At 38.6% G+C, this 23,836-nt stretch overlaps 1 protein-coding gene across 1 annotated transcript in view; it reads right to left on the bottom strand.

The window, feature by feature from the left end:
- LOC127970895 (testican-1-like) overlaps positions 1-23,836 on the bottom strand; it is a 235,333-nt gene that overhangs the window by 34,529 nt on the left and 176,968 nt on the right. Inside the window, exons 6-7 of the mRNA XM_052573599.1 lie at positions 20,752-20,884; positions 16,944-17,058 (exon numbers count right to left, since the gene is read on the bottom strand). Of these exons, the coding sequence (XP_052429559.1) occupies positions 16,944-17,058; positions 20,752-20,884 (248 nt within the window). The remainder of the gene's footprint in view (positions 1-16,943; positions 17,059-20,751; positions 20,885-23,836) is intronic.

The following is a 23,836-nucleotide window of genomic DNA, read 5'->3' as shown; positions in this document are numbered from 1 at the left end:
GACTCTTTGTGATAATACCATGAAACAACGCTCACTAGTGAATATCAGACTTCTGGAGGGGATGTAGATTCATAAGAGTGAGTGGAAGTAGTTGGTGCTGAGCCTGAGCCTATGTGCAAGCATTAATGTCTTGAACTTGATGCGAGCCGCAACCGGTAGCCAGTTCAAGGAGATAAAGAGAGGTGCAAAATGGGCTCTTTTGGGCTTGTTACAGACCAGTTGTGCCTCAAAGGTTTGAATGTGCATGATGGGAGTCCAGCCAGAAGAGCATTGCAGTGGTCCAGCCTAGAAATGACAAGGGCCTGGAAAAGAAGTTGTGACATTTGCCAAATATGGTAACCCATATTCAGAAATGTTGCTCTGCATTTAACCCATCCAAGTGCACACACACAGCAGTGAGAAGTGAACACACACCCGGAGCAGTGGGCAGCTATATCTAGTGCCCAGGGAGCAACTGGGGGTTCAATGCCTTGCTCAAGGGCACTTCAGCCATGGGTATTGACAGTGGAAGAGAGTGTTGTTCATTCAATCCCTCCCACCTACAACTCCTGCCAGCACCAAGACTCAAACCAGCAACCTTCGGGTTACAAGTCCAACTCTCTAACCATTAGGCCACAGCTGACCCCAGCCTGCCTGATTTTCTGATGTTGTGCAGTGCAAACCTGCACGATCTAGCAGTTTTTGCAATGTGGTCTTTGAAAGTCAGCTGGTCATCAAAGATTACAGAAAGATTTCTGCACTTGATGGGATAATTATTGGGGTAGTTGTTAATGAAATCATGCTGTACATTTGGAGTGGTCAGGAAAACTAGTAGTTAAGTCTTTGCCCGATTGAGCTGTAGGTGATATTCTTTCATCCATGCCGATATGTCAGCCAGGCAGCCTGAGATCCGTACAGCTACCACTGGGTCATTTGGTTGAAATGAGAGAAAGAGCTCTGTGTCATCTAGCATAGCAATTGTAAGAGAAACCATGTGCCCATATGATGGGTCCCAGTGATGCGGTGTATATGGTGAAGAGGAGGAGTCCAAGAACTGATCCCTGAGGATACCTCTACACCCCAGGCCACCCTGAAAGACCTACCAAGTGAGATGGGATTCAAACCAGCAAAACATAATCCCAGTGATGCCCAGTGATGAGAGTGTGGAAAGAAGGATCTGATGATTCACCATGTAAAAAGCAGCAGATAGATCCAGTAAAATATTAACTGATGATTTGGAATCAGCTCCTGCAATCTACAGGGCTTCAGTGACTAACAGTAGCACAGTCTTAGTTGAATGGCCACTCCTAAAGCTGACTGGTTAGGATCCAGTTGGTTGTTCTGGTTAAGAAATAATGATACCTGGTTAAAAACAACTCATTTGAGTGTTTTTGCTATGAAAGGAAGGAGACTGACAGGTCTGTAGCTATCTGCAAGTGAAGTGTTTAATGTAGGTTTTTTGAGCAGTGGGGTTACCCAAACCTGCATGAATGCAGTGGGGAATGTGCATGTGAGAAGAGATGTGTTGATGTTGATGATGTGTGTGAGCTGTGGTAACAGTGTAGGGGAGATTGCTTGGAGATAATGTGAGGGGATTGGGTCTAGTGGTCATGTTGTGGGATGTTGTGGGATGGCTGGAGAGGAGAAGTGGTGGATTTGGCAGTATGGACTTGAGCAGAATAAGATGAAAGCAAAGAATGAAGATGAATATGAGACAATACTATATAATGTCACATTTTATTATTAGCTGTTGAAACATACATGTTGTACCAAATAAAAAAGACAGAACTTTTAGAGTTCATCCCACCATCTGATGTAAGCATAAGTATCGGGACAGATGAACTTAAAGGGCACTTATTACGCAAAATTCACTTTCACATGTTGCTTGGACAAAAAAACTGTGTGTATACAACCACCCTATAATGATAAAAATCCACCCAGTTCTTTTTTTTAATCCCTGTAAGTTAAAAGCAGTGTCTCCCAACAACCTGTTTTCAGTTTAGCTGCTAATGCGACGTCACATTAGCCACAGGCCTCACCCACGAAAGTTGACAGACACTGTCGTTTATACATAGAACCGCCCTGAGCGAGTTCACAGTGAGTTCAACACTGTCCACCATTGCCATTGCATTGCAGCACTTTAGGTGTTCTGTAGCTGGATGTACATAGCTCTCTCCATTTACTCACGAAATCTGAGCCGCTGAAGATGAGGTGGATTAACTTTATTTTTGAAGAAGATTCTCCGTCAACTGTGCAAATTATTTACACCGGACTGCTTTGTGAATGACGGTCAGTATAAAGCAGTTTTTGCACAAACATTTCTATTGAAGTATGGAGCAGTGCCAGCTGTTCGTGATCCAGCTACACCTCCAGAAGACGTAAGTATCACACATTAGTTTTCCAAATTGCCTTTCCAAAAGACCTCCCTGGCACTCTGTAAGGCTAATGTTGCAAAAGCTACCATTGTCTGTCTACTGCCTTCACGTGTTACCAGAATGATCATGAATAAGAAATTGGGAGTTAAAATTGCATATGAAAGCAATGTGAAGTTGACCACTGGAATAAGTCATACTCATAATCCCAGGTGGAGCTTATAAAGTTTGTAATAGCATGTGATGGCACCATGAGTTGCTCCTGTCTGTGTAATTCGTAAAGTGCATTTTTTTTATGCACAATACAATCAGATGACTGACTTTTAAATCGAGTGTGTTTTCTGTAAAGAATAACCGGCTTGTACTAATAGTGGAGTGTTTATTCGCAATGGCTAGCTTTAACATTTCAACTTTTTTTTCTTCATGTTTTCAATTGTATCAAACGTTAAAATGTCAATGTTTAAAAACAAACATTGAGCCTTTTTATTACATCTGTATCTGCAGTTTAAATGAATCCATGTCCCCTCTGAGATACATAAACTGTGTAAATACATGCCATTTCAGACGCAGATTCCAGGAATGTTTTCCTATTTTGGAATGAAAGACACTAAGTACCTGATGAAGTGATTCTTATTCTTACCCAAAAATACAAAATGGAAGAAATAGTTAAAAATGAACACAATCTTGCTACTCAAACTCTGTAAGAACACACACACACACACACACACACACACACACACACACACACACACACACACACACACACACACACACACACACACACACACACACATATATATATATATATATATATATATATATATATATATATATATATATAAATAAATAATTGCTTCTTTTGCATTTTGCATTTACTTGTACCTTTACTTTCAATACTTACATCCTTTGAAATGCTTTTCCCCAGCCTTTAATCCCAATTACACCTGTTGCTTGTTTTGGTGAGTTTCTGTCTTTAGTCTCCTCTTCAGCTGGTGAAATTCTTGTTCAATTGGATTTAAATCTGGAGGTTGATTCGGGCAATCTAAGACTTTAAATTTCTTTGCCCTGATAAACTCATTGACTGAACTGGCAGGGTGTTTTGTATAATTGTCCTGATGCAATATGAAGCACTTATGCAATATGAATCTGGTGGCATTTTCTTAAATATGGGTAACCAAGATAGTTTTGTACCCTTCAAATTCATTCTGCTACTGTCACCATACACTAAGTCATCATTAAAATTGATAGGGCCTGTTCTAGAGACAGCCAGAGACAGCCCATGACATGACACCACCTCTACCAAGCTTTAGAGATGAGGCTGTATACTTAGAATCATTTGCAGTTCCCTTTTTTTCTCCACACTTTTACTTTCCCATCAATTAGACAAAGGTTAATCTTTGTCTCATCGGTCCATAAAACCCTGTTCCAAAACTCTACTGGCTTTTGCAAACTTTAAGCTTTTCTTTCTATTTTGGGGGCTTGCCAGAGGTTAGGTTCTTGCTGTGTAGCCTCTATAATTCTGTGTCGAAGTCTCCTGTGGACAGTAGATTGTCAGAGCATCACCCCAGGTTTCTAGAGGTTGTTTTTATACAGACAAGTATTTTTCAGGTTCTTTTTCACAGCTTTTATGATTTGTCTGTCATCAACTACTGCAGTTGATTTCTCCATGCCCTTTGTTTTTAATTGACTTCCTCTTTTCTTTTAGCATCCAAATTGTCTGCTTTTCTCCCAAAGTCAGCTCACTCGTCTTCATCCTGGTTTGTGTGTGTCGTCACTGAATGCAAGACTCAGAATGCAGAAGCAATGGATATAACTTATGACACATTTCCTGCTTTTAATATCTGAACAATTAATGCAATAGGACACAGCTCATCGCTCAGAAAGACCTGTGAGGCAAATGTTCCAATACTTATGCTCACATCAGATAGGAGGATGAAACTTTAAAAGCGCTGATCTTCTTATCTGATAAAACATGTATGTGTTGAAACACCCAATAATAAAACATGTCAACTTGTAGTTATGTCTCATATTCATCAGAGCAATTTTGTCTTTATTGTTTCAATACTTATGGAGGGCACTGTATCTGTAATAAGTTAATTTCAATAGCAGTTGTCACATCACAGTTTGATAAAGTGTACAGTCCTACTTTTTATTTATTCATCTAAAATTCTGCCTTATACAGTGCAGTGTTAATTTTGACACGAAATTTTAATTTAGTTTTAGTCTTAGTCTTTTGACTATAATTCTTTTTAGTTTTAGTCAAGTTTTAGTCATCTGATTTATTTTAATTTTAGTCTTATTTTAGTCGACTAAAATTGCTTGGTATTTTAGTCGACTAAAATTGCTTGGTATTTTAGTCGACTAAAATAAGACTAAAATCAATAACAGATTTACTAGACAATTTTTTACAGCTGGTATAGGAAACAAACTTAACCAAAATATATAAAACACAAATTCAACTTTATTTCAACACAACTGTGTCTTTATTTCGATTCAAAAGCTTTTATGCAGCAACAAACACTGTCATGATAATGTAAACAATAACTAGCTGCCAATTGACCATCAATAAAAGAAAAATAAAGTTAGGTCCAGGACCTTAAAGTTTACAGCTGAGCTGAACAATAAGTGCATACATTTAAAGTAAATATTTAATAAGTTGGCAGCTAGGTGGATAAAAAAAGTAACAAGATTTTATAAGGTATTCATTTGTCTAGCAATATTGTATGTTTTAAATACTACAATATTGCTAGATTTGTATGTATAATGATAGGATGTGAACATTCATGTTTCACATGACTAATATAGAAATATTTGTGATATTGTCAACAAGTAGAACATTATAAAATATACTAAACATTAGTATTAATCAAATGTATTTATCATGATATTACGTATTAGTATTGTGCTCGCATCTAATTTGAAGGGGCTATTTTACAGTACTTTTCAGTTCGTAATATTTAATGCTACAACATCTACGCACTGCACTATTCCAATTTTGCTTAGCTCAATAAACAAAAGAACATCGTTGTGAAATTACATTTGAGAAAATGTCCGGGTGGCTCGTCTGTAAATGTCTTTTCAAATTGGTTGTGTTCTTGCCACGAATGAGCGCTCTGCGTGCTTTACACTTTGTTTTGTTTTGTTCGTCGTCAAACGTGAAGTGAGCTGTGGACATTTTGTCGCTCTTTTAGACAGTAGGGACTTTAAGCAACAGCTGCCGGAAGTTTGCCGTCACACCGCTGTAGCCAAGAACGTAAAAGTCACTAAGCAACGGTAAAACAGAACAGCGCAACGCAGCATTAATTCATTTATTGAGATCCAAAAAAATATATAATTTAAAAAAGCAAGAGAAGGATTGCTTTTGGCGTTAAATGACAATCTTTTGTCAGAAGAGGAGTTTTTAATATTGTATGATGTAAATAAGTCTAAAAACATAACATTTATTTACCTAACCTCTCACGTTGTAGCGACTCTGGCAAATCAGCTGTTCTCCCGTAGTAGACCGTTAAATTAGAACGTCACAAAGTAGCAGTTAAATTCGCGCAGGCGCAATACAACGCCAGGATGGCGTTGCCGTTCCACCAGAGGCTGTTGCTTAAAGTCCCTATCACCTCTTCGAATGCCGACTTCCCGGGAGCTCATAAAAACTGAAAACCTTCGCTTCACGTCTCAATAAGTCAGGCTCTGATTGGTTCTCTTCTCTCATGCAGTCTGTTCTGTTTTGCCGGTTCTTTTGCTCATTCCTCGCATCTCTCCCGTCTGCTGATTTGATTTTCGTCACAGTCTATTTTCGTCTCGTCCTTTATTCGTTGACGATAATGTCAATCAATTTAGTCATAGTTTTAGTCTCCATCAGTGCCTTCTATTTTAGTTTTCGTTTCGTTTTCGTCAGCAAAAATATATTCGTGACGAAAATAATGACGAAAATATTTAGTCAACGAAATTAACACTGATACAGTGAATTTCATTTTCACGAACTGTATTCTGTGATTCTGTCCACGTTTTCCTCTTTGCAGAAATGTTATGGCCCTAGTCCTGCCCTCTATCACCCGTCTTTCTAAACGACGATGTAGCTCCAGTGAGAATCACACGGAGGAAAACAGAAGAACAGATAATGGATGGAAGCTGAAAAGAAAGATATTTTCTCAGTGCAAACACTGAGGAATAACTGCTTCATCTGAATACCGAACAGAGACACATAAAAAAGCGTGAGATGAAAGTCAGAGATAATATGACAAAAGATGAACAGGTCAAATAAAGAGAAAGGCAAGAGGCCGTGAGACAATAAAGATGAGAGGAAATGAAAGAGAAATTGACTTTCAAATGACACGTTCTCTCTTTCGATGGTAATTGCTTCCTGATGCATGCATCACTTTTCCAATTAAAGATCATGTCAGTGATCTGAAGTCATTAAAATACAGACATCATAACGCTGCTATCAGACCGAACCCTCATCTCTCCTCACATCTCACAGCAGAACCCACAGAGAGAGACTGTGCTGTGTGGGGAAGCCTTTGGGAAATAAGTGCAAACAGGCTATAGGTCATGAATCTGAATTACAGCACAACAAACCCTTAAAAATATCAGACTGATGGCATCAAAACACTGCAGGAGGAAAACTTCACTGCTCAGACTTGCTCATTCAGCACTCAGGATATGTGAGGGAACTAGGGCTGGATATTGACACAATTTTCACAATTTGAATGAATAAAATACATTTACAATTCTGTATCTAATAAATATAGTCAAAATGTATATGTTTAGACTGTAAACAGATTGTTTTGGTCTCATCTCGTGTGCTTTCTTTCCCAAGCGCAGCCTACAATCATTTTATCTGCACTGTTTGTTTACTTCACTGGTTTGCATTCTATCTGCCATGTGCTGCTTTATTTAACTGTTTTTTATTTGTATTTTTTTAACATACCCTTATTTCTATAGTTGTATTTTATATTTAATCTGTATCTATCTATTTTAGGCTCTACTGTTAGTGTTATCTGTATGCACCAAGGTTCTGAGAGTAACGCAATTTCATTTCTTTGTATGTATGTAATATATATGTGGAAGAACTGACTTACTTAGTTTCACCTGTTCATACAATACAATATGCAAATGTAACATTCATCACCATTCAGTTTGATTCAGATTCATAATCTCTTTGATTCAATATCAATTAATTTGCAAATGTATTAGGTACGTTAGTTTTTCTTAGGAATTGTTTTTTTTTTCTATTTATTTTGAGATTAATAACATTTAAATTGCACAGTTGGCAGTTCTTTTTATTATATATGCAATAACATGCTATTATGTTTCAGTCCTCAGATAAGTTTTATGTAAGTATGAAGAGTATTGACAGATTTCACAATTCAACTTTATTTTGATTCACAAGCTCTTGATTCAGTTTGTTTCTGATGTCATTTCAATATTAATTAATTTGGAAATATATCAAATACATCTACATTTTCTTTAAAGAAAAACCTAATCTAAACCTGCTTATGATTTTTATTTTTATTTTTTTGAAATACAATAATTAACACTGAAAAAATTATAATAATCTAAATAGCAGATAAGTGGGGGGGTTTATATGTTTATTAATGCATTATGTTTCAATTATGTTTAATACAAATATTAAGAATATTGACACAGATTTCAAAGCTCTTGATTTGATTTGATTCCAATCTCAATTTGATTCAATATTAATTCATTGGGATATGTATCAGGTAAAAAAAAAAAAAAAAAAAACTAAAGCAGATTTTTTTTCTGGTTTATTGCTATAATTATTTCTAATTATTTAGATTTGACAATTAACACTCAAAAACTAATAATTGGCATTTAAATAGAACATAAGGCATGTTTTATATTCTATTTATATTATAATTTCTTGTTAAAATATAAACATTTATACAGTGGCTATAATTGAAACTCTTACCAGATTAAGTAAAAATATAATGAATATGTAATACAGTGCATATATTTTAAAAAGCTCCTCTGTAGAGTATTTCCGAGGTAAATATGATGTTACATGACATTATTGTTTACAAGCTGTTTCATTTATATCTTTCAGCGGTTGAAACAGATTTCATAGTCCATTCAGTAAGTTCTGTTTTTTTTCAACACCTTCTGAACAAACTCTTTTGGTGCTGTAACTAATGGTAAAGACAGAGATGTTCGTTCACATCTACAATGATCTGTCAAGTCACATTAAAGAGTTTCAAAACTGCATAATTTTTTTTATATATATATATTTTGTGATTAAATACACAAAACTTGAAAGCTGATCCTTTGCTTCATATTAAAGTACAAAATTATTGTTTAGTGAAGTTTGGTTCATGAATCAACCGACAACAGTATCAATCTTGGGATTTAAGATTAAATATCTTCATTTAAATGAAGCATGTTTAGTCAACAATTGTCAACTGAACCCTTGTATCATCTTTATCTCACATGTTTCTTCTGTAGGAGACCAAAATGTGTCACTGGTTGATAAAAATAATGTGAAGTGCAGCTCATCAATCACTTGATGAGAAATGTTCGGGTTCTGGTAAGACCACTGCTTAAGAAACCATCTCTAAATCCAGTGCTTCTAGAAAACTACAGACATTACTTTTACTACAGAAATGATCCCTTCTTCCATTCATTGCAAAGACACTTGAGCGAGGTGTGTTCAACCAGCTCTCTATGTTCCTTGTACAGAACAACCTCCTGGACAGTAACCAATCTGGCTTCAAAAGTATCCACTCAACTGAGACTGCCCTGCTCTTGGTTACTGAAGCCCTGAGACTGGATTGAACATTTCAGCTGCTTTTGACACCATAAATCACCAGATTCTCCTGTCCACCCTCAGAAAGATGGGCATCTCTGGAACTGCACTCCTGTGGTTAAAGTCCAACCTCTCCAAGAGATCCTTCAGGGTGTCTTGGAGGGGTTAAGTTTCAAAGTCACAACAACTTGCTACAGGGGTTCCTCAAGGCTCAGTACTTGGACCACTTCTCTTCTCCATCTACATGACGTCATTGGGATCTGTCATTCAGAGGCATGGCTTTTCTTATCACTGCTATGGTGATGACACCCAACTCTACTTCTCATTCCAACCAGATGACCCGAAGGTAGCTGCTCGCATTTCAGCCTGTCTGAGTGACATTTCTAGCCAGATGAATGACTATCAACTTCAGCTCAATCTTACTAAGACAGAACTCCTGGTGATGCCAGCTAACCCATAATTTCATCACAATTTCTCTATACAGCTGGGTTCATCAACCATAACCCCTTCCTGGACAGCCAGAAACCTAGGAGTTGTGATGGATTATGAGTTAAGCTTCACAGACCGCATTGCTACAACGACCCGGTCCTGCAGGTTTGCCTTATTCAACATTAGGAAGATTAGACCCTTCCTGTCAGAGCAAGCCACCAAACTTCTTGTCCAAGCTCTTGTTCTCTCCAGACTGGACTATTGTAATGCTCTCTTGGCAGGCCGTCCTGCATGTACTGTCAAGCCTCTGCAACTGATCCAGAATGCAGCAGCGAGGGTTGTCTACAATGAGCCAAAAAAAGCCCACGTTACTCCTCTCCTCATCAGGTTACACTGGCTACCAGTAGCCGCTCACATCAAATTCAAGGTACTGATGCTTGCCTACAAGATGACCACTGGCACGGCGCCAACATACCTAAACTCACTAGTTCAATCTTATGTGCCCTCCAGAAGTTTGCACTCTGCAAGTGAACGATTCCTTGTGGTGCCATCCCAAAGAAGTTCACCACATGATTAAACACCTTAATTTATTCCGATTGAGCTCAATTGGAATTAACTTGTGATCGGATTGAAGGGGGTGGATTATTCCTCTTCTAATATGATTGAGAGTGCATTAAACACTCGATCGGTTTCAATCACAAAACTGAAAGGACTGTGCATGTGCAATGACGCAGAAATAACGTAATGACATATGATGCACGGAATGAGCGGCTCTTCCTTTTGAATAAAAAGTTGTATAAATGCGTGTTCTATCATTATAAAACTATCCATTCACTCGGCAACTGTGAAGTGGAGCAGGACAACCTTGTTTTGGATACTCATCCACAGGCAACCCATTTTGGGTGCGGGGAGGGGCTTTTTCTTTTTTTGTGATAAATATGAGCAACATAATGGATGAATATTGATATCTTTATTTATCCATAAATGGATAAATATCAATACTGCTGTTAAAAACAAGTAAAGGAGAGTGGTTATTATGTGCCATCAGTGAGAAACGTCTCAGGTTACAAATGTAACCTTGGTTCCCTGAGAATATGGAACGAGACAATACGTCATCGACGCTATGGGGAATGCCTCAGGTGTGACAGGTGTCTGAAATCAAATATCAACTCACAGCAATCATGCTGACCGGCGACAGCCGTGAATCATCAGCTTGAATGATGAGCGTGCGACCTGGATATAAAAGGGCGCCTTGAAACCATGACAATATCCTTTTGTCTGAAGGGACTGTTTGGCAGGCAGACCCTGAGGCATGGCTGGGGGACGTATTGTCTCGTTCCCTGTTCTCAGGGAACCAAGGTTACATTTGTAACCTGAGACGTTCCCTTTCGAAGGGAACTTCGACAATACGTCATCGACGCTATGGGGAACGAAATACCCATGCCGCCATACTAAAGGGAGTGCATGCCCAATGGCAGTGACAACTGTCAGAACCAGCAATTCAATGAACGCTAGAACCACTCACCCTCAGGTCACACAGGGCTGTCAGTGACAGCACTCCCTACGGTCATAGCCCAAGCTATATGATACCACAGAAAACCTCCATAAACATAGTTTAGTGAAAGGTCTACCTGGGCCTGCTCAAGGGCCTAGGACCACAACTTCAACTTCTTAGAAGGGGTCCCTTCTAGGGAATGTGGCTAGGGAACCCGAGGGAACCCCAGCCAGTCACTATTCAGGGGAATGTACCACCTGAAATGCCACCAGGCAGGCCTGACCTGGTGTCACTACATAAGACACTACAGACTGGCCACTTCCTGTCTGTCCGTAGACAGAGCCTCTGGACACTTGCCTTTAGGAAGGCATCCAGCCCGAGGAACTGCGGAGCAGGCAGTGAACCACTCGGCCCGGATCTCAGAAAAGGGATATCCTGGAGAGTATGACTCAGCATAGTGCTTTACAACCCTTGCCAGCGAGGGGAGTTTCTCTACTCGATCCACGGATCTACCCAGTGTTTGTGTTTCAAAAACACTGAGGAGACCTGTGAGGGCCTAAGGACTGATCTAACTGGGAGGCCTCATGAGAGGCCTACGACCGACTGACCAGACTCAGGAGACCACATACTCACATTGACTCTCAGTGAGGGGAGCATAAGATCTATCTGGTAGGCAACCAGGCTGTAGCAGGATAAAGAGGTTCCAGGAGGGAACCCGTAGCAGAGAATAAAAACTTGAGCCGAGCCAGGGCGCAAACTCACCTTCGGTAGCTGCCTGATAAGGACTGCTAAACTGAAAGTAAGTGGCCACTAGCTTACAAAACCCAGCATCACCGTGAAACTACTCCCAGGGAGACCTGGAGAGGCCTACTACCTGACAACCACAGTATGTGGGAGCTCACCTTCAGAGAGGCCTGGTGAAGCCTACTATCTGACAACCACAATATGTGGGAGTTCACTTACAGAGAGGCCTAGAGAGGCCTACTACCTTTTACCAGATAACCACCTTAAGTGGAAACTGAAAGTCATTTGGAACTCAACTCCAGGGAGGCCTGGTGAGGACTACTACCTGACAACCACAGTATGTGGGATCTCAACTTCAGGGAGGCCTAGTGAGGCCTACTACCTAATAAACACAGTGCAGGAAAGCTTACTTTCAGGGAGGCCTGGAGAGGCCTACTACCTGAAACCCATAGCTGATAGTGAGCCAGACTGGCAGTCCAGTTGACTGTCTTTGGGGCTTTGCCTTCAGGGAGGCCTTATGAGGCCTACTACCTGACAGTTCAAAGAAGCGGAAATTCAACTACAGGGAGGCCTGTGGAGCCTGCCACCTAGTAACCACAGTATTTGGGATTAAACCCTCAGGGAGGCCTAGTAAAGCCTACTACCTGACCACCACAAAATGTGGGAACCCACCTTCAGGGAGGCCTGAAGAGGCCTACTACCTGAAACAGTCTAATCAGCTGGATGTAACTGCTGCTGGGGACTCGCCTAACAGGGAGGCCTGGTCGAGCCTACTAGCTGATAGCAAGTCTATTCTGCTACTTTAACGAACACTGCTGGAACCATACTATTAAAAACTTTTCCTATAGTTTTGTCCTAGTGTATGTTCCACAATGTTGTGACCAACCTCCGAGGAGGCCTGTTAAGGCCTACTAATCGGCAGTGAGCCTTCTGCCCGAACTACCAGAGCCAACCACCGAAGGTGAGCTGGCCTAGGAGCCGTATTGGGGGCTATTCGGTCAAGGAGGCCTGCTGGGGCCTACTACCCAACCATGCAGTCTTCGTGGCAGAAAGCTGTTGCTACAGCATCCTGGTACCTAATCACATTGCCAGAGGCAGTGTACTCAGCAAATAGCAATACCCTTATAGCAGGGGAGTACAACATACGCCATTCTGCCTAGTGGAGGCCCCATTAGGGGCCTACCTACTAAATGCATAGGCGTCAGCCCATGGCAATGCTCTGGCTTCAAAGGGAGCGGAGTTCAAAAACCGGAATGAAATGTAGTTTAGAACTCCCTGCTCAACCGGAGCCATCGTGGTGTGAGGTAGATAAATACAGATGTGAGAATGGACTACTCAAAACTACCCTGAGTTAGCGGGGGAGTAACAACCATATGCCCCTGCAATGTTAGACAGGGAACGGGCCTGCAAGTGGCTCCAAGGGTTACAGGGATTTGTCCTGCACCCAGCCTAGGGGAGCGGGGGGGCTAAATTGCAAGCCAACCCACTTCAACCCATCGGTCGAGCGATTAGCTCAACGGGCTGAGTGGAGCCAGCTCTAGAGGCCCAAACATCTCTGTTCGGCAGGGTCTGACAAACTGTCATTTTGCAGAGCGAAAGATGGCCTAACCCTGCCAGACTGATCCTACCTCAGCTACCACCCTGCATCACCCCTGAATGCAGAGAAAGGGGCGGGCCTTGGCCAACAACTCCCATTTAAGGGAGGAGGCTGAAATCTAGGGGAGGAAGCCTGACACATAATCAATGGGGCAGCTATACTTAGCAACACACCTCCAACATCTTTTTTTTTTAGGAAGAACAACTACTCTACCCCTGGGTGGCTAATAGCCCTGAGGCTAAACAGAAATGAGCGGTGGCCCACCACGCATATAAAATGTTATGACAGGAAGGCCATCACATACTCAGCACAGAAGCCAAATATTCTTTGAGCTTCTTCCTAATTCGTTCTAGCCACCAACTGGGGGAGGCTTCAGGGCCCTAAAGTCCATACTTTAATTGCTCCTCTAAGAATGACCCCCTAGGTATATACAGGGAACAAGGTCTGTAGAGAAATACAATCAGTGTTAGTTATACACACAGAATTTTACAAACCAAAAAGTTCACCTGCGGCGTGCGGAGTGAAGACTCGCCAGAGAGTTCTCAATGAATCTGGGGTCCACCACTTTTACATGCCTAAAAGAGGCGCTCACATCAACCAGTTGGTACGGCGGGCCATCAGAACATAGTTCTCATCATAAGGCCCAATCCCCAGGGCTGGTGTAATGTAAACGCCTGGGGAGTCAAGAAGAGGGAGAGGGCTGGTAGAAAAGGCCCTCAAGGGAGATCAAACCCTACTTCCGCTGAGCGTTGCAGCGCTTGTACTGAATGACCTCCTTTAAGTCCCTCTTTTTGCGGGAGGCTCGCCTCCTCTGTGTCCTACTCCTCCATGGAGGGGGGGGGGGCACGAGAGGCGACACTAGACCTCTGGTCCTGCCTACGGTCCTCAGACCAAGACGGACCAGGTCCTCCCACCTGCCTGGGCTGGGGCCCGGATCTCAGCAGTATACAGGTCTTAAATTCAGCTGAGCGCCCCTTCGCCTCCCTAAACTTTCCAACCACCGCCTCAACGGAGGTGCCAAAAAGTTTAGCAGGCGAAACTGGTGAATCAAGGAGAAGGGATTTTCTTTCTCCCCGATATCAGCCAAGTTGAGCCACAGATGCCTCTCTGTGGCCACCATCGATCGGCCGATCGCGGCAGCAGTCTGTTTAGTGGCCCGGAGGGACAAATCTGTGGTCCGGCGCAACTCAGCGACCGCCTCAGGGGATAGCCCTGCCCCCTGGTCAAGATCCTGCAGCAGGTCAGCTTGGTAGGCTTGGAGCACTGCCATGGTATGAAGGGCAGCACCAGCCTGACCTGCTGCCGTGTATGCTCTGCCATTCAAGCGAGTCGTGGTTTTAAGGGGATTGGATGGTAGAGTCGGAGCTTTTAGTGTCGACACCCGCCCAGAAACGAGATAGTTCGCAAACGTCTCGTCAACGGGCGGCATCGACACATAACCGTACTCACCGATCTCCTCAACATCAGTGAAGTTATCCGGCTGATGTCGATGAATACGGGCAGAGTACGGTTTCTTCCATGCCCTCTCGATCTCTGAATGGAGATCAGGAAGGAATGGAAGGCTCTGCTGAGCTGGTGGTCTATGTTCAGGGAGAAACCGATCATCCAAACGACCGCGAACGATCTCTCCCTGATTCCCTGATTCCCCTATATTTGTGCAGTGTGCACATGTAAAAAAAAAAAAAGAAAAAAAGAAAAAAAAAATCTTATTTGAAGCTTGTAACCTATAAATGTGCGCATCAACCCGATCACTTTATTTAGCATTCATGTGAAAACTACAGTCAGATTCATCAATCTGAATGAATTCAGTCCCATTGAACCAAAACTTATGCATGTAAACGTAGCAACTGCTGAGATTCTTGCAAAACTCTGTAGGAGGCACGTGTATGATTATGGGATCTTTGTCTCAGGGGAAACATCTGAGACGCAGGAGACTGAATCTCCATTTAATCTGGAAGTTAAGTATTAAACAGATCTCATTGGAGATGTTTCTCTCCCATGAATAACAAAATATCTGAAATTCACATTAACAAACATCTTTCTGTGTTTATTCCTCCTGAGAGCTTGTCTTTGTGATGTCCAGTGTTGTTCCCAGAACTCTAAATTCACTATTCTCTTCCCCCTCAGGAAAGACACACACACACACACACATCTTGCGTCTGGGTGTTTTTCTTTCTTGAGGCTTTTTCATGTGTCTCTTACGGTTTGTTCAGACAGGCAGCAAAAATGTTTCAGTGTCCAACTCAGTGCGTTTATTTTTCTGTGGTCTAAACTGAAAAAAAAAAAACTTTCACTAACCCCATCCAAACCACATTCACAGAACAATTTATATTCAATTAAAATCTGATCCAGTGTGGTCTGAGCATGTGATCGGATTTCAAAGTTATTATCCCTTCATTCAGAGTGCATCAAAAAAGTGTTCAGTAGTGACTCTATGCATTTGTGAAGAATCTGTTGTTTAGTGAATTAGTGAGTGATTTCAGACACTGCAGCATATGCATGAATGTGTAACATACACTAAAATGCTAATTCTCAAGAGTTCTTAATAGTTTTATCTTTTTTTCCAGTACAAATATTGAATAATTCTTAAATCAAGATATATTTACTGATGTGAGATTTGCAATGACAAACAAACAACAAAATCCTAATTAAGTGAGTTTATGCTTAACAACAACAAGAAATCTGATTTAAGATATTATGTTTAGATAAAGTATTTGTCCTGAAAAACAAGACATAAATACTGAGGAAGAAAATCAGTTTCTGCCTTGTGTCAAAATGTCAAAGAGGCAAAATCCTGCCTTCTAACAATCACAGCTGCTCTTAATTAAACAGAGAATGTGTCTTATAATTGTTCTGACATGTTTTACATATAAACTCATAACATTTTTATGATTATTATCCATATGATTAGGAGAGCATCACCTACGTAAACAACGTATGCAATATACGTACATGGATACATTGTTTACATTCAGATCAAAGCATAAACAGTGTCTCCACCTATGGTGCTCCAGACACAGAACAGCATACATTGTTTACAGTACGTACTGTATGTGATACTCTCCAAAATGGCCCTAAAGGCTAACGCAGATGAGACAAATTGTTAAATAAAGTCATTATTTTAGTTTTCTTTGTGCACAAAAAGTATTCTCGTAGCTTCATAAAATTACGGTTGAACCCCAGATGTCACATGGATTATTTATTGATGTCCTTGCTACATTTTTTGAGCCTTGATTGTGGTAGCTACAGGTATCCTTGCTGTGTATGGGAGAGTCTGAAAACTCTCAGATTTCATCAAAAATATCTTAATTTGTGTTCCGAAGATAAACTAAGATCTTACAGATTTGGAATGACATGAGTAATTAATGACAGAATTTTCATTTTTGGTTGAATTTTCATTTTTGTTTTCCTGCATGTTAGGTAACCATTAACCAACATCAAAGTACCATGAGCTTGGACAAGCTTAGTCATGTTTTAGAAATATTCACTTAAGATTTTGACGGTGGAGAAAGTCTCTGTTCAGACAGTATATGGTACTATCTACATCCTAACAAACAGGAACTAACTCACCGTTCTTCTCTGCATGTGGTTTGATGACTTCCTGTCCTGGCAGACAGGGACACGGACCCTCACATTTCACAGAGATGCTCTTGCTCGAGCTGCAGGCCTGGAACTCAAGTTTACACTGTGGAAGAGCAGAAAGGATTCTGGGTAGTGCATTTGGAGACATTATTGCATTTAACTGTCACAGCCCAAGCTCTGAGCTTTATCACTCGTGAAATGAGTCTGTTTCCTCAGCAATGAGAAAAATACGAGCTATCAAATTAAGATGACAAGATTTGAGTTCCTTTGAAGTGAAGCGATTGTGTCAGATCTGATCATACAGAAACGGTATAAAATCTGCTGTGTTTTTTGGCTTTTAATTAAAGATGATGTCATGATTAGACTATCAGACATAACGCTTAATCAAGTGAAATACTTCATTATTTATTAAAAGCAGGATCAATTAAATAAACAGCAGACTGTCCTGTTGATTAATATCAAGACATCAGAATGTTGAAAATGTGAGCTTACGGAATAGAATGAGATTGTCTCCACGTATTAAAGGAATAGTTTACCCAAAATTCTAAATTTGAAATGTCCTCTCTCTCAACTCTTCCTTTAAGGCCATTTGCTGCTGTGCTGCAAATAATTCCATACTGATGGAGAATAAAGAAAATATTAAATAAATCTGTGACATGGCTGTGGTGCTTTATTTACTTTTTTCATCCTGATGAGTGTTTAAACCTTCCAATAACCTTTAAAATCTCAACAATAGACTCACCTGAACAACACACGGCATTCAAACACTGTTTGTGTGTAAATTAAGTTCAGACTTGCATCTTGTTTTACCTCTGAAAGGCTCTTTTGTTCAATAAAGAGTCTGTTCAGTGTTTCAGATTAACACAAATGGATTCAGAGAAAGAAGTGAATCACATCTGTCAAAAACTCTAGAGATCAATGTTTTCTGGCATACTCTATTTTATAATACATGCAAACAACATGAAACAGCTTTTACAACCCGTTTTATTTTCATAATGTGACCTGAATGTGACATCAGTTCATCCATCCAGATAGCACAGATAGTAAATAATTGACTAGAAAACCAGAAAAAAATTAAATAAAGCATAAAACAAGTCTGAAGTTATATGCAGGTTGTTTTTTTTGTTTTTTTTGATAGTGCATAAAGCTTTTATTTTGGTTCTATCTTATGAAATTTACTGTCATTTGTCTGAAAATACTCTGTCAGGGGATGGTTTTGTATATAATATTTTTTCTCTGTATAGTGCTACTGATTGTACATTTATTCATCCATCCCTCTAGATGTACAGTAGTTTAATAAAATAAATACATTACAAAACAAATATGTTTCATATGTATATATTTCTGTTTCAGTCTAGTTAGTTTAATGGTGCATGAAGCTTTAATTTTTGTATTGTCTTTTCTTTTTATTATGCTGATTATTAATTTCAGTATATTAGTTTCAGTTTGTTTTAATGGTGCATAAAGATTTAAATTTGTTTTTGTCTAATGAAAATTACTGTCATTTGTCTGAAAATATTCTGTTAGTAGATTTTTTTTGTTTATAATAATTTTTCTATATACTGTATACTGTTATTGATTCTACATCGATTCATCATTCTTCCATGCAGACAGTTAATACAATATACACCAACTGTGATGCAGTCTATATTTATTTATTTATTTATTTATTTATTTATTGTTCATAGAGCTTTAATATTGTATTTCATAAGCTAATTTTCTATTTCAGTTTTCTATTTTTCCATTTTTTAACTGGTGCAAAGAGCTTTTTTTTCTCCTTTGTTTTTTTTAACTGGTGTATAGAGCTTTAATGTTGGTATTTTATATTATTTTATTTTTGTTATGCTGATTTTCCATTTTAGTCAAGTTTTGTTTCTGTTTATGATAATCATTGTAAATATAGTGTTACTGATTCTACAGCTGAAAATATCAGAATAGCCGTTCACATATCTACCGCGTCCACATGCTGCTCATTTCTCTGCTCTATCTGTTCAGACCAGGTCTCTCTCTCACTCCATCTCTCACATCTGATTTCATTCTAGCTGAAGGGAAGGAAATGGTGTGGGCGGGGTTAAAATGGTGCGGTCACAGATGGGAGGCACAGGTTGTGCTGGAGGTTCAGGTTTTTCTCTCTGTTCTTGAGCTGGAGGGGGGTTTGTGCAGGACTCAAGAATCCAATATCAACAGCGGACACAGTTCATCCACCTAACCATCCATCACCAAACACTGCATCATTTACACCAGCAGAGAGAGAGCTGTGCGCTGATATTGGAATTTAAAGGTGACTCTCTCCTCGTTGGGACACAATGATCCTGCACCTAGTGTTCAGGCTAAATTCCTCTGATCAGATTTATCTCACCTGAACCTCAACACAAACACACTTTACATTTAATCAAACATGGAAATGAGTTGCAGTTAGTAAAATATTGTTTCGATTATGAAACCCTTTTCCTGCCCTTTTGATATTCTTCCTTCACATATTTTTAAAGAGGCTTTTACAGTTGAGTCCAATCGTGACGTCTATTATTAACAGTAATCTATTCAGTGGGAGGGTCCCAGACATTTACAATCACTTTTGAAAAAGCATCATCTTGTTCAGTTTCTTATGAATAAGTACAGAACCATTTCTAAACTACCTTTTATTTCAAAAGTCTTGAAAAAATAGGTCTCATCTCAGGTTTCATCTTACCTGAGCATTTTTGGTATTTTGTATTATTTTGAGTCTGGTTTCATTAAGTGACATAGTACTGAATCTGTGTTGCTGAAGGTTACCAATGACATTTTACTCACTCTTGACTCTGGCTGAGCTGTATTTTAATCTTGCTTGATGTAAGTGCAGCATTTGACACAGTAGATCATGATATCCTTTTACACAAACTCAATCATGTAGCTGGGTTTCAGGGGTCTGTGCTTGAGTGGTTTGCCTCTTACCTCAAGGGGAGAACTTTTTCTGTTAATGTAGGGGAATGTTTCTCATCTTGTGCTCAAATATTTTATGGTGTTCAGCAGGGTTCCATTTTAGGTCCTCTTCTTTTTGCATTATATATGCTTCCTCTAGGTCATATTCAGAGACACAACTTATCCTATCATTCCTATGCTGGGCGACACTCTGCTTTATCTTCCTATTAAATATAGAAGCTGTTCTCTGTCCAGTTTGTTTGATTGTCTGCATGACATAAAATGTTGGATGGATGTGAATTTTTTACAGCTAAACAATGACAAAAATAATTATTGTCAATCACCTTGGTCCCCTCTCCTCTAATGTGACTGTGTCAGTTTTGATGCCACTTTGTGTTTAAAAACATATTAGCGCTGTCATGAAAAGCAATTTATTTTTGACAGTTGCTCTTTGTCTTTAAAGCTTTGCATAGACTAGCACCTCAATATATTTGTGATCTTTCTCAACCCATTTACTATTCTAAAATGCTGGTAAAGCATGTACTATATATAAATATATATAAATGTACTATATATATTTTATACAATCTGTCTTGATATAGATATATATATATATATATATATATATATATATATATATATATATATATATATATATATATATCAGCACAGTGAGACGCTGGTCACGCTGAACCCAACAGTCTGTACAACTGAGCAGTGCAACTTTTTATTTTTCTTTAGGTGTATTTAATTTTGTTAGTGAACAGGCTATAGTGTTGCAAAATATGTCTGCATGCCCGTGAGACGCAGGCGCGATATGGTCATATCAACGCTGGATGGTTATACAGTCATGGGATCAGCTCATTCACCTCAATGTAAACAGTGATGAATATCTCACCTTTGAGGAGTATGTGTGACCGTCTGAGCCGCACACAAAGCTGGAGTGAACTACAGGACATGGCCTACATTTCCCATGATTCACAGCTCCCATCCAACGCTTATGTGGGGGATTTCCCTTCCTGGGTTTAATGCTACAAAGAGAATGAGAGAAAATTAGTAGGGAATGTCAGAAATATACTATAGGCCTCTTCTTTTTTTTCTTTTATATATCTATATATATATATATATATATATATATATATATATATATATATATATATATATATATATATATATATATATATATATATATGAAAATTAACATGAACTGAATGATAAATATATTACTAGGGTATATAAGAATTTACTTCTCAGTAAAACTGGTGTTTCTGGATGTTAAATTTTTTATTTAGCACCTGATTGGGAATCATACAGTAAGACTATGATTTATGCAATGTATATTATAAAGATAAAGTAATTAAATGTATTTGAAATTATATTTGACACATCATCTGATTCAATAAGTGGCCAAATTAAAGTTTTATCTTGTGTAGTATGATAACTGATCTGATTACCCTGCAAAACTAACCTTCTGTCCTGTATTCCCTACAGTTAGTAGCTCATTAATTAGCATACTAAGCTAGTCCTGATCACCTGCGGGCTTGTGTCAATGGCCCAGTCAAGATGTGAGCGACATTACAAGCAGCTAATACTTGAATCCGAAAGGGATTTTACAAGGAGATGAAATCTTACACAACACCGGCTGATCAGATATCACACACATACACATACTAGAGATAAAGTGACAAAAGATGTCTGTAATGTCACTTCTGTTCACACTCAAAATGTCAATATCTCATAGAAAGCGTGAAGTGTGATCATCTGGCGGTGATAAACAAACATGAACTCTATCTGTATCTCATGGCTGACAGAAGCACAGATCAGTGACAATGTCAGAGATTTGATAAACGACTGTATGTTTGTGACACTTTTTGAAAGAAGACTCACCAAGGCTGCATTTATTTGATCAGAAATATAGCAAAAACAGCAATACTGTGGAATATTAAAGTAACTGTTTTCTATGTGACTATGTTTTAAAATGTAATTTCTTCCTTCAGTGCAAAGCTGAATTTTCATCATCATTAATCCAGTCTTCAGTCTCACATGATCCTTTAGAAATCATTCAATAATCATCAAACATAAACATATTTTATGTGGAAACATTGATACATTTTATTTTTCAGGATTCTTTGTCAAATTGAAAGTTCATAAGAACAGCATTTCTTTATAAATTTCTTAAATGCCACTTTCTATCAATTTAATGCAGCCTTGGGTATTCATTAGGGTATTCATTAAAAACGAATCTAAATTATACATATAAAATCGCTCTCGTCTCCCATTTTGGTGTTTGCATCAAATTAAATAAAAAAGTGATTTTATATACAAAGAAAGCAAAGTCAAAATCTCAAAATATGGATATATATAGAAATGGGTTTCCAATGTCATTCAGTGTGACATATTTACGTAAAAATAAAACAACATATTCTGAGCTGTACTTATTAAAATATATCAAAGTAAAAATGATCATACTAAAGTTTATATAGTTTAATTTTATGATTTATCTTTTTTTTTTTTTTTGCTCTGAAAAGAAAAAATAAATAAATAAACAAGACACGTTCTAATGTACAGGGGGAAAAGTAAAACAAAGTTGTATTAGATGTTTATTGTGTCATCTTATGTTATTTATCATATATGAAGGAGTTCATTACATATAATCTGAGTTTTCTCATTTAAACTTGAAATGCTTTAGGTTGTGCTAATGACTAGCTAACTGCACATTTCCTCACTTATTACATGAGTGCTTACCACATAAATAAGCAGACATGAATTATTGATTCCAGTTTAAATGATTTTATGACGTGAGGGGAAAGACAGCGTGGAGTGACACAACTGGAAATTTGCACAGCTCTTTAGGAAATCATTTGAGGGGGACAATGGTCAATTTAGCAGCTACAGTTCAGCATCATTATACAAAAATATTGGTGGGCCGAATGCTGTGGGGTGACCAATCCCAGCCGTGTAATGAGCTCAACTCACTGCCAGTCCTTCTGAAGCAGTCCATCTGCCACATTCACAGACATTACTGAGTGAGAATAAGCCCAATCTGTCTCTGGCCTCTATGAAGTCCTCGTCTTGAGCCGCCGCTTTCACAGTCTATATATGCTGAACTGCTGGACAATGCAGCGGGATACAGTCTAATGGATTATATTACAGCACATTACAGTGCATTATATTATGAGTCTGTAATTCACACTTCATTGTGTTATATTAAAGTATATTTGTAATATCAGCTCACTACCGAGGAAATTACACTGCTGTGATGAATCTGTTCTCATATCAGTCTTACAGAGGAAATAATCCATCCATACATGAGAATAAATCTTCATAATTACACTTCAGTTGAATTTAACCCTTTAAATATTATCAGTATTGGTTAATAAAACAGACAAATTTAATACAATAAAAACAGAAACTGGGAAAAAATAAAACTGATTACATAGGGCCTTAATAATAATAATACTATTTATAATAAAACTTTTAATAAATTGAGGTTAAAATGTTGTTTTCTAAATTTAATTGATTAGATATGCTTGTTGATTATTCAAAATTTTATTAAACCCGGAAAAGTAAAATATATATCTAAACATGGAATTTGTGGAAAAAATTCAAATGGAATTCATAAGGCCTTAAACATGTAATTTTTATTAAACTTTCAATAAATTGTTGTTCAATCATATTAGTTCCATTATTTTTGGTTACTAAAATGTAATTTTTACATTTTCATTTACAACGAGACGAGAGAGAGAGAGAAAGAGAGCAAGAGCAAAGCTGTATCAAAACGTAAGTAACAATATTATGCTTATTGTTTTGACCCAGAATTACAGTAGCATCATTTGTTACATATACTGCTACAAATCAGGCAGTTATGATGCTTCATTTCAGTTAGGATTCTGCCTAAGTAGTGTACTGAAGTTTGGAAAAGAGCCAAGTCACGCTTAAAAATTGCACCCAGAGAAATCAAACACGTTTTAGACATGAAGTGC

Source organism: Carassius gibelio, chromosome B14, assembly GCF_023724105.1.
Source record: "Carassius gibelio isolate Cgi1373 ecotype wild population from Czech Republic chromosome B14, carGib1.2-hapl.c, whole genome shotgun sequence".
NCBI lineage: Eukaryota > Metazoa > Chordata > Actinopteri > Cypriniformes > Cyprinidae > Carassius > Carassius gibelio.
This window is presented reverse-complemented; position numbering and strand designations above follow the sequence as displayed.